General features: G+C 46.6%; 1 protein-coding gene across 7 annotated transcripts in view; it reads left to right on the top strand.

Annotated features, from left to right (window-relative positions):
- CADPS (calcium dependent secretion activator) overlaps window positions 1–12,419 on the top strand; it is a 389,541-nt gene that overhangs the window by 164,546 nt on the left and 212,576 nt on the right. For all 7 annotated transcript variants that reach the window (XM_073350983.2, XM_078853539.1, XM_073350980.2 and 4 more), the window contains exons 5-6: window positions 7,582–7,818; window positions 9,945–10,066. In XM_073350983.2, the coding sequence (XP_073207084.1) occupies window positions 7,582–7,818; window positions 9,945–10,066 (359 nt within the window). The remainder of the gene's footprint in view (window positions 1–7,581; window positions 7,819–9,944; window positions 10,067–12,419) is intronic.

Raw genomic sequence — 12,419 nt, 5'->3', positions numbered from 1 at the left:
TGGCAAGTTAGTGGCAGATAGATCATCAAAACTGACTCTTCTTCCCCTCTTTTAGATCGGGGTGGCCTATTATTTTAAGGAAAATATTGAACCGTCTCTTTTTTCTTTAAGAGAAACTCTACATGAAGTATTGTCAGCATCTAAGGTTTTGAGAATGTTAGCTGGGTATTTGGGTATTGATTCAAGAGGTTCTACCTATTTATTTATTTATTTAACTTTATGTTTACTACATTTTTGAATGAGGGCAGTACTATTTATAACTCACTGGCAGTCAGCAGAGGATGCAACTGCACGAGTTATATTTGCAAACATAAATATACCATTTTCATTTCCCCCAAGGACAGTAAAACATAAACAAGCTGCTACCAGGCCTATGAGACTAGGCCATGTGAAAGCTCCTAAAACAAATATATTCTGAAACTTCCCTTTTGCAGGCTCAACTTTCAAAATGCAGCTTCAGAGCATGGAGGGAAATTGTATTTGAAACCAGCATACCAGTCATGGTAGTATATTCAGTACATATTATTACTTAATCCCTTTACCACGATTGCTGCTAGCCACCAATTTAGCATATCAAAATCCTACAGCAGCTGCATACTAAAATACTTGCTATTCTCACAACTCCATGGATGCTGCTTTTTGTTGGCATCCAGATGATTTTCTGGATCCTTCTCTATAGTTTCTGCACAAAGTTAGTTTCTGTGCTCACGTATCACAGCCGGTAATTCAGTTCCAGGCTAGTCTTTAGTTTTATGAAAAGAAAAATCTCTAATTTACTGGTCCATGTTGCAGAATTGTATCATGCACGGTGATTGATTGTGCACTAAATCGATGCACTAAAAAGTACTTTGCAGCACCAAGATGCCCATCACTGAGTTTCAGTTATAATGGTAGATTAACTCATCATATAAGAAATTAAAGTTAGGATATTTTCAATTAAGATGTGGTGGAAGCTGTGCGGTCTAGTAGGACCAAGTGGCAGGAGTGCCCCAGTGCTGTTGTCTTTGCTGAGCCACTTAATGGCCAGCTATGGGACTTTGAATAAGTTATTTGCCCAGGATCACTCAGTAACCTGATCCACACACTGGAACGCTCGAGCAGAGCTGTGTCTTTTCTTCTGCCCAGGATAGCTCAAATGCAGCTTTTGGTGTTCAGTGGAGTCCTGCTTTGGGCCCCACTTCAGCAAAGCACCTACGCATGTGCTTAAAATCAGCTGAACTTAAGGACTGACTTAAAGTTAAGCACATGGTTCAAATGCTCTGCTGAATGGGGATGGATTGCTGCACCTGGGTTTTGGACCAAATTTCCCGCATATTAAATGAAAGCAGGATTATGGCTGGCAGTCTCATTGCACCAAGCCAGAGGTATATATTTCAGCACAGTTGAGAGCATCTCACATCTCGCCCTATGTGGTTCCCACTTTCCCCAGGTGGGCTTGAAAAAACTGCAGGGAGGAGCCAGCCAGAGACTCGAGCCAGTAGGAGCAAATTCAGAAGTAGCCCAAGCAGGGATCTTGCAATGCTAGTGAAGTCCAAGAATTTGAGTTTTGACTGGGCTTTCTCTGCCCTGTGCCAGTTGGCTGTTTGCTCTAATCCTCTCCTGCTGCATCCCTCATAGTCTCTCTTCACCACAGATTCATCCCACACCTGCCCTCCTTCCTCTTCTCCTTGCTCTGTCCCCCTTCCCTTCAATGTCCCCGCTCCCTTTTTCTTCTTTCCATTTAGCTGGTCTCCTCCTAACCAAATCCTGCTCACTCACCCCCACAAAAAAAATCCTAGAACTACCATGCCATTTGCAGCCCTCACATTGTTCACTCTGCCTGTGTTAGACCACTTCTCCCACCCTGTGTCTGGCCTGTTTAGATTGTAAGCTCTTTAGGACAGGGACAGTCTATTAGTGTGTTTGTACAGGGCCATTTAGTCTGCAGAAGAGAAGAGTTAGGGGGGATTTGATAGCAGTCTTCAACTACCTGAAGGGAGGTTCCAAAGAAGATGGAGCTCGGCTGTTCTCAGGGGTGGCAGATGACAGAACAAGAAGCAATGGTCTCAAGTTGCAGTGGGGGAGGTCTAGGTTGGATATTAGGAAACACTATTTCACTAGGAGGACAGTGAAGCACTGGAATGGGTTACCTAGGGACGTGGTGGAATCTCCATTCTTGGAGGTTTTTAAGGCCTGGCCTGACAAAGTTGAGGTTGGCCTGATTTAGTTGAGGTTGGCCCTTCTTTGAACAGGAGGTTGGACTAGATGACGACCTGAGGTCTCTTCCAACCCTAATCTTCTATGATTCTAGCACAGTGCTGCCCCCACTCTTGGTTGTCTCGTAGGCAGTGAACACAATTAATTATATAATTTATGTCCTGTCCCTGTATTTGGGGTTTAAGGTTAATAGTTTAGGGCAAAATTCTCTTTCGAGCACACAGCCTAGATGGAGGGGAGTGCTATGGAAGGGATGGAATCCTCCTGCCAGACGACTCCCCACTCACGGGGCTATAACAGCCTTCCCCCTGTTGCATCCACCCCTTCACAGGTGGGAGGTCTGGGGTATGAATCATGTGTTTCTATGAGCCAGGCACAATGGAGCCCCAGGCCTGATTAAGGCCTTTGGGTGATACCATCATAATCATAATGGAGTCTATCGCTGAGAATCCGTTGGCTGCAGTCCTGCCCCTCTTCCAGTCAGTCCCCTTGTGCGAGAGCAGTGGGAGCCTTCCTACATGGGGCTCACTCCTTTCTGCTCTCTCTGCTTCACCCCAGTGCTATCCATCCCTGCCATCCTGCCTCAGCTCGCTAACTCCCACCCAGACATCTCATCTGCTGTATCATCACCTGCTACTTCTGCCTTCTCACACCCACCTGTGTCATTATCTCAGCCTCCCACTGCTCCCCAGACAGCTCATGAAAGGGCAGAGTCCCCACCGGTTCTCAGCACCGTACACATGCGCCATCAGTATCAGAAGCTCAGGCCCCATCCCACAGTTTTCTATTAGTATTTAAAGGAACAAACATGCACGTTTCTGGGCTGCTTTATTCCTCTTACCTCCCCTTTAGCCTTAGAGACTCCTCCTGTCCTTTTTCTTTGACTTGGACTTAGTGAGACTCACCTGGTCCTCCTGTCAGGATGAGTCAACATCTGCATCTCCATATAATGTCCTAAAACCTGATAACCTAACACACAGATAAATCCATCTTGCCCCACTTCCAAAGTGCCTCAACTCTCCACCCTCAACATCGGTCCTGCTCACCCCACTTGCCAGCCATCTATTGACCCTCCCACCACCCCATGAATATCTATCCAATTTGTTCCTCCTCTGAGCTGCCTCACACACACACCCCAGATTTCCAACCTGTCTCACAGATGTGTCCACCCACTTCAGTGGAAGTCTCGTCTGAACAAGAACTACAGGGTTTGGGCCTTGATGGAGAAGCTACTGGTAACAAATAGTGAGCTTTTGTTTCTGATAGTTACTGCATTTGAAATGTGATGTATGGAAGCAGTTCAGAAGGTGGTACTTTGGGAGAGATGAGTAGTGCAGGGACGGGACATTAAATGTTTGAGCATCAGAGCTTTCAAAAATATCTCCCACCATTTAAAAAACATTGGGATTTTTTTTATGGGTGGTCTGTCTTATGTAATGCTCGGGCCATCAAACAACACGATTAGATAGTTTGATTTTGGCCAGGAATAATTTACTTGAGAGGATAGTTTCTGACAATGGAGATTTGAGGTTGAAGGCTGCATTTTAATTGCCTGGCACAAGTGTTGCTTTGATATGTGTTTGTAATGAATAAACCATTGAGTACTCTCTGATACACTCTGCCAGGCTGTGTTGCTGTTTGTATTTCTTCTACAGCCTTAAGAAGGTTTCTTGGCAGAAACATGGTCTTGTTTTCTTTTCCAGGGTGCATTTTATGAACCTCTTTTTATGGTGTCATTATGAACTGTCAGCCCTTGAGTAAGAAGATATTTCTCAAGTCGTCTCCACAGTTCTGTTTTTAGAGCTTTTTCTGGAAGTGAACTCTGACCAGATAGCATATGCCTCGCACAGTTACTGGTGCCCCCTATAAAACAGTCAAAAGCAGAGATGAGTTAGGGGGATGGACAGAAGCATCAGATGTCTTACGACAGTCCTGGAATTAGAGGCTCATTTCTTCGAAGGGGATGGATAGTCCTGGATTTGGATCCTTGGGTAGTAAAATAATAAAACATTGCCAAGCAACCTTTTACTGACAATGTCGATGGCTTTTTAATTCATGAGCTGCTGGCCAGAGGTGTTGGAACTATTTGTGTAGTGGGGATGCTGAGAGCCATTGAACCAAACTGCAAACCCTGTTTAAAATGACAACCACTTCAAGCCAGGGGGTGCCGCACCCCCCTCTGCACCCCAAGCTCCAGCCCCTATGCTGCTGGCACCAGAGGCGGCACCTAGGGGGCTTGCAGGGGCTGTAGTCACCCCAAAATGTGCCTTAGCTACCCCCTGGAGCAGCCGCCACTTGCCAGCCGCCCAGCTTTGAAGGCAGAGGGGGGAGAGTGGTGGCTGCTGGCCAGGCGCCCAGCTCAGTCAGTGGCAGCTGCACCAGCGGCAGAAGCACAGGAGTAAGCCTGGGAAGGAGTCTGGGGGGCCTGAGAGCAGCCCCGGCTCCACCGTGCTGCCCAGGGCAGGTTGAAGGTCCGGGACTCCCCACAGCTGCCTGGACTGACTCACCCTGACTCCTGGGCCTTGCCCCCATGGCCGCTGCTCCCTGGGCTGTTAGAGGGGAGGGAGGGGAGGGGCAGAATTTAGGAGGAGCAGGGGGCGAGGCCTCACGGCAAGTGGGGACACAGCCTCCCCAATTTTCTGTCTAGCCCACCTCAGCCCCCCTCCCCCTCCACAGGGAAGAGGCTGGCGCCGCCCCTGGCTGGCACCCATTTCGGTCACTGAAGTTGTACCGAATGAATCTGGGGGTAGATTCTGGTCTGTTGTCACTAATTTAGGAAACACTTAGGGACAGATTTTCAAAAGAGCTCAGAGCCAGATTGTAAATGTTCAGTACCTGCCGTGGTGTTGGGATAACGTTTCCAAAAGCACCTATCTCCCATTCTCAAACGTGACTTTCGCACGTAGGAGCCGTTGGAAATCAGTGGGATTAGGGTTCTTAAGTCATTTAGGGATGGGTATGTCTACACTGACAAAACAAAAAACCCTCCATGGCAGTGAGTCTCAAAGCCTGGGTCAGCTGACTCAGGGCTAAACGTAGCCGTGCAGGCTTTACTACTCAGGGTGGGGGGGGTCTCAGATCCTGGGCTGGAGACTGACCTGGCATGTCTACGCTGCTATTTCTAGCCCTGGAGTGCGAGCCAGAGTCAGTTGACCCGGGTCTGACACTCACTGCCATGGGTTTTTTGTTGTTTTTGCGGTGTAGACATATCCTTATGTGCATTTGAAAGTTTTACCGCAGGTCCCCAGCACCCACACGCTACCATTGTGACAACGGGCTGAACTCCTGAAAATCTAGCCACCCACTGAAATGCCTAGATGGAAGCTGAGCTCTCTTTTGACATTAGGCCTCAAGTGCAGGTTTCGAGGCCTTCTGAAAATCTTGGCCTGAAAGAAAGATTGCCCTTTGAATTACCTGCCTGGCCAGTTTGCTGCAAAGAAATTGCAGGGAAGGTGCTGAGGGGACTAGAATCATTCACTGCTTCATTTCCTGCCAGTGTTTATTCCTCATTTAGTTAATGCCTTAGCAGCAGGCCCTGCCCACTCCTAGCCCAGGTGGGGTAGGGAGTGGAACGGGTATGTGTCCCAGGGGTTTGTGAAGCCTGCAGGGAGCCCACATGGAGTCCCCATGCCCCTTCTGAGCTACGGAGCTCTGCCGGAGCTGCATATGCCCTGGCAGGCAGGTGAGACCCAGGGCTGGCGGATCTGTACAAACCCTTCTCCTGCAATGGATGAGAATGAGGTGGGGGGGAGGCTGTGTGGGCTACTGCTGCCCCGAGGCCTATCCTGCCTGCCCCATGGAGGGAATACTTGGTTAGCCCAGGCTGCTGCCCATTGCTTGGGTTCAGTGCAGCAACCAGGACTTAGGCCTTAGGATCCTGAGCTTGTAACTGGGATGAAGCTTAGTCGGTCACCTCTAAACTCCCATCCCACGGTAGCAGTGCCCAGGGCCTAGATCCCCATTCGCACTTCAGGACCATAATGAGACAACCAGGGGGTGTTGAAGAAAACAGCTGGGAGATCTGGAGTCAAAGCCTAGGTGACATCGCAAGTGAAATTGACAGCCTCGCCCAAATCACTGACAAATATTTACCGACATATACAAACCCAACCCCCAGCAGGGCACAGCTGGCAATGCCTTGTAGCCAATGCACTGGCCTGGCACTGCGGAGATCAGGATTCAGCTCCTGGCTCTATTGCAGACTCTGGGTGACCTTGGAGAAATCACTTCAGTGCCTCAGTCCCACCTGTGTAAAAAGGGGACAATAATCCTTTTGAACCCTTCTGTGAGGGCGTTGTGAGAATAAATCCTGGTGTGTTTGTGCTACAGGTGCTATGCAGCTAGATAGGAAATTCCCAAGGCATATTGGAGCATTGCAGATCGTGATAAAGGTGAAATGACAGAGCTGCATGTAGGAGAAGATGCTTCTGGTGCACATGCCAGCTGGGCCCATGCAGAGTAGAGCCCTGCAACCTGACACCACTTGACTACTAGCGTTGGGTTCAGGTTGTGCATGAAAAACAACCCAAGGCTCTCTGAGTCAGATCGTCTGTGATCACCTCCTCCTGCCCATGGGGTCAGCACAGTAGCTGCCTGTCCCGCTCCTGCTGGCTGTCGCCACCTCTCTCAGCTCTGCGTGGGCTGCAGAGAGAGTGTGCTAACCAGTCGCAGCACCTCACACACAGCACAACAAGGCACCGGTGGACAGGAGGAGCAGCACATACAGCCGCCTCCACGACAACCCCACACGCAGAGACCCATCACGGGCCAAGGGAGTGGGAAGTGCCCAACGGGCCAAGCCCCAAGGACAAGTCCGCAGTGTCTCATGCAAGTGTCGGGTTTGGGTCAATTCTGAAAATATCACGAGGCTCTTGGGTTAGGTTCGGGTTGGTTGTGCTCGGCTCTGGTTTGCATCCTAGTTGGACTTTAAAATTAGGCCTGAGCAGACCTCTATGGAGGAGTCTGTCGTTTGAATGAGGGGATAAAAACCAGGGTGCCATTCCTTCGCTTGTGTAAATTTGGTGACACTCCATTTACTTCAGTGTAGCTATGGCAACACACACCAATTGCGGATGTGGGCCAGGGCGTGTATACTGCTGAGGCATGTATATAGGAGACAAGCTGTATTAACAGATAATGAATGTGAAACTGAGAAATGCATCCAGGAAGCTACAGTTTATCACATAAATTCCAGGCGCTGATTCAGCCAGTTGCTAAAGGTAATGTATCCATCCAAGGGGCTTGGGAGACAGCCAAGATGGTGGATGGTGGTAGTTCTCATGCAAGGCACTTTCCAGCTGCATGTGGAGGCATAACCAGATTGCTCAAGAGACTCTTGACTGTCCATTAAATCTTAACACATTTTTCTTGTTGTTTTAATCCAAGGAGCGCAAATTTCCGAAATTTGTATCCAAAGAAATGGAAAACATGTTTATCGAGGAGTTGAAGTCTTCTGTCAATCTGCTGATGGCAAACTTGGAAAGCATGCCAGTGTCCAAAGGAGGTTCTGAGTTCAAGTTACAGAAGCTAAAACGCAGCCACAACACCTCAATAATTGACCTGGGAGAAGAAAATGAAAACCAGCTTTCAAAGTCAGATGTTGTGCTGTCTTTCTCCTTGGAGGTAAAAGCTACAAACTGTCTCCATTTGAACATATAATGTGCTGAATTAGTGTGATTAAGAATCACACCAATCAATACCTAGCCAGTTTGAGCCATGAGAGTAGATATTAAAATAACAGCTTGAGGGGCAGAGATCAGTAAAAGGATCTCCTAATCCGCAAGAGGGGCTTTGTTCCTAAAAGGGAAGAATTATAAAATGCTTTTACCAAGGTTCATAATGTGCCCTTTCAGATTTCTCCCAGTCTTGTTAGAATAATCTGTGGAGATTATACTAATGTGAAATTCAAGGTAGTTTGTATCAAGTCAGTAGTGTAATTACACTCAAACAGTAGTGTAATTAACTAGCATCTTCACAGTGTCGCAATGTTTTTACCAAGTGTAGAAACCATGAGCTAAATTCATCCACAGGGCAACTCCACTGAAATTGGGTGGAATTAATCCAGGGACTAATCTGGCTGCCTCATTTCTCTATGCTTCCTAAAAACACACTATTTCAGGGAACTGCAAAGTTTCATTCTCTTTGCTTTTTTGCAATAGCAGGATTATGTGGGTTTTTTAAATCAAAAATAGAACTTCTGGGATAGAAATATTCATCAGTGTAATTTCATAGAGACTTTATTACTGGTTCCTAAACTACTAAAACCTTGTACTTTAGGTGTCTTTGCGTTTGATTATTGCTAAGTAGAGATTTCACTTTATTCGTCAGAGAGACAAGGTGGCCAAGGTAATATCTTTTATTGGACCAATTTCTGTTGGTGAGAGAAACAAGCTTTTGAGCATACACAGAGCGGACCTGAAAAAGGTGTAAAATGAGAGGATTTATATTTACTGTTTCCTCCATACTTGTCTATTGTGTTTTCTGCTAAATATCCCCTTTGCCGTGTAAGTTACACCAATTTTCACCATTACCCCAATTTAACGGCATGCAACTTACACGACTGTTTACAATATCACTGAATTCAGCTTTTAAAATATTTAAGGTAATATTGGCTTCACGATATTCATAATATTCAGTTCAGCTGTATTGGAAATTGGGTTGTGTATGAACCCAGGGCTCATGTCTTTGATGTAGACATCAAACATGGCATAACTAGTATGTGTACAGGTACCAAGAAACAGTGAAATGTCACAAAGCACTAGACCTACTTGTAGGAAAATTATGTGACGTTCATAAACAAGCTGTTTGTGACAGTGTTGTTCAACGTGTTTATCCCTACTGAAACCGATTCAGAGGGAATTGTAAGTGGAGCTTTGAAGTTCTAGAGGGTGAGCAATCCATTCCTATGCACAAAACATTTGTGCAGTAGAAGTTTGGCCAAGAAACATTGATTCATCAGAGAATCTGCAGAGATCTCTGTACATATGAGAGAATCTGCAGGCGAATGACAATGCATCAGGGAATACATAGAATGGAATTTGAAATTTTAATTTATCCATGGCATATCTAGTTATAAGAAGAACAGAAACATCCATGTGATTTTTTAATGAAGACACATTGTTAACATGATGATTCATCAACATTAAAAGAAGAAAAAAGAAATTCCTTCTAAAAAGTTTTGGTAAGACAGACATAAGGTTGGAAATTATATATTCTGTGTTGTAAATAAACACATGCATCATCCTACTGGACTTCCTGTGTAATGATGCTCATTGGTGAGTCATCTACAGGGACTGAACCTGGGATCTCTGGACCTAAACACATAAGCTTCTCCTGTTTCAGCTAAGGGATCAGTTCCATTAGCTCGAAGTAGCAGACTGATAAGTCTCTATGTGGCCTTGCCACTGGAAAGGAACAGAGAGCCACATTATGCTAGTGTGGGTCAGGCAAAGAACTGGGATTGACAGAATTTGCAAAAATATTAGCAGAAGGTGAGTCCAATCTGCAGCGCTCATAGTGGTATGGATTGTTGATGTTTTGTGAGTGGCTTGTTTGGATCTCAGCCCCAACAAGACTTATTTATTGGTCTTACTGTGTTGTGAAGTTGAAGGCATTCAGAACCCCACAAGAGCAGACCCATATCATATCTATTTGGGCAGTTTCCCTGATGAAAGAGCTTCAGCTGAAAGAGCTAATTCGCTGTTGTGTTGCTCAGTACTTTCCTTACACTTCCTCTCTTCACTCCGTAGGTTGTCATAATGGAAGTGCAGGGTCTAAAATCCTTAGCTCCAAACCGCATCGTTTATTGCACTATGGAAGTAGAAGGCGGAGAGAAACTGCAGACTGACCAAGCAGAAGCTTCGAAACCAACGTAAGTTTCTCTCGCTCTCCTGCATGTTCTTCTCTGCTCCGTTGCTGCACTGTTCTCATGAAAAGTAAATAAATGTGGAGAACTTAGATTCATAAATGTATAGCTATCAAGGCCAGAAGGGATCATTAGAACTTGCATAGGGAAAGCTTCCTTCATTTATTTCCCAATGAGAAACATACAAAGCTTCACCCTACACCCAGTGAACAACAGGTAGCCGCAGTTCTGCAAAGCCCATGAACACAGTCCCGTTGAAGATAATGGAACTTAAATGTGTGCTTAGAGTTAAGTATGTGATTAAGTGCTTTGCTAAATAGGGATGGAGGTTAAGCATGTGCATAAAGTTAAATGTGTGTGTGAGTGTTTATTTGATCTGGGGCTGTTTTGGGTATCCATCATCTCATCCTTCCTGTCGTGTCTGTGGAAGTATTCTAGGAAAGAAAAACAAGAATGATGGAAAAGGAACTCCCTTTTGAATGGCAGCCTTAATGAAGAGAGGAGGGGAACTGAAAAGCATAGGTGTGGGGGCGGGGAGTCTCTAAAATACTTTCAAGAAACATTGGTGGGGAACAGAAGAAAGGGAGCCTGAACAGAAGTTAGTGATGGGTGAGAAGCTGCAGGGACAACAGCTGGGGAGGTGAGAGAGAATGTGTCACATGTGATGGATGTTAGTCATGTCACTTGCTGCACGACTGGAGCGTACTCAGGTGCTGCGGTGATGCGTTATAAAGACCTACATCGACTAGAGAGAGGGAAGAAGATAAAAGAAAAGCGGGAGAGAGGAAAGAGGGTGCATTTTAGCATCCTTTCATTTTCTCTTCACTTTTTACTCCTTTTGTGCCTCCATGTCCCCACTCTACCTCCTCCTCTTCCCTTTCTCTGACACCCCCTGTTCCCAATCTCATCTGTTGGTCTTTTCTTGCCTCTTAAGCAAGGTGGCGGGCGCCAGTTTGGAGAATGATGGAAAGAACGCGCTTTCTAGTCCAGGGCCCCAGAGAGCGATTGGAGAAAACCTGTGTGTGAAAGAGAGAGGCCAGGATTCCGGAGCTTGGCTCGGCTCGGTGCTGTGCTGAGGTCTCGAGCACCTGGTGTGGAGTTGTGTGCCGCTGCAATCTGTTGGCTCGCGAAAGGAAAATTCAGTTTGGTTAAATGGGGCTAGATGTGAACCACCAAAGGGAATGCCCTCTCCCTGCTACCGTCTTCCCACCCTCCTCTTTGCTGTTCTCTGCTCCTCTCCTCTGCAAGACCTAGACCCACCCCACTCTCCCCTTCCACCCAGTGCCCCATGCTTCATTCCATCAAGGGGCTGCTGGGGCTGGTGACAGGGAGGTGACGACTATTATCATGGGAGATAAGTCTTTTCTTACATGCCTCTGAATCTAAATCCTGACCGGCAGCACCCCCTGCTATTCTAGTCCTGAGTGGGAAGATTGGCTAGGTGTGCAAACCTTCTCTGTCGGCTGGGCCCTGAGAGTCTCAAAAGCAGGCAGAACTCGTACCAAAACTGCTGATGAAAATCCCAGTGGCGTGAGGTAAACATTTTGCACAGCTCTGATTGGCAAAGTTTGAGGGACAAAAAGATCCAACAGTGTTTTCCCGAGGATTTTCAGAAGGGGCCAAGACAAAATTCCCTCCGGACTCTCCATACCAGGAAATACCCAGACAGATCCTACAGTGTCAGCTCGAAGCCTCCTCATTTTTTAAATACAACTTTTCTCCTCTGCAAACCATTACTTACGTTGCAAAACAAGACTTCCAGCGCCTGCAACCAAAATCAAATCCGTAAGTGGCTGTGTGAGGATGTAGTGAGCAGGGTCCGCAGGGTACATACATCATCAGCACTGAACAGCTTTCTTGGATTAATCTTGGCCTCACATCAGCAGCTATCAGAGTTTCAGTCTCCCTGCCCAATAGGGAATCCTGAATTCGTTCACCCAGCCTAGCTACCCAGTTACCTATCCGGCACGTTAGTATGTATTTTGGGTGTTTTATAGCACAAATATTCAACAAAGAAGCAGAAAAGATGGTGTGTTATGTGCCATTTCACACGGGCCAGTTTCACTCTGGGGTGGGCTGTTAGACTTTAAACACTACTGCCGTCAGGGTAGTGGAAGCCACCAGAGAGCCGCAGGTATTTAAGCAGGCTACCGTGTCACACATGTAAAGGACAGCTCAGGCTACCTCACTGGAGTCCGGTGTTCAGCACCGACTGACGCTAGCTGCACATGCTGGCAACGCGTGGTATAAAAGCTGCTTCAGCTTTTGGGATAACTTGAGTCACTGACCCGTGGTTCTGTCACTCATGAGTAATGTGACCGTCCCAAACTCATGCTGATGAAATCTTTCTACTAGACCA

Source organism: Lepidochelys kempii, chromosome 7, assembly GCF_965140285.1.
Source record: "Lepidochelys kempii isolate rLepKem1 chromosome 7, rLepKem1.hap1, whole genome shotgun sequence".
In the NCBI taxonomy this organism is placed as follows: Eukaryota; Metazoa; Chordata; order Testudines; family Cheloniidae; genus Lepidochelys; species Lepidochelys kempii.
This window is presented reverse-complemented; position numbering and strand designations above follow the sequence as displayed.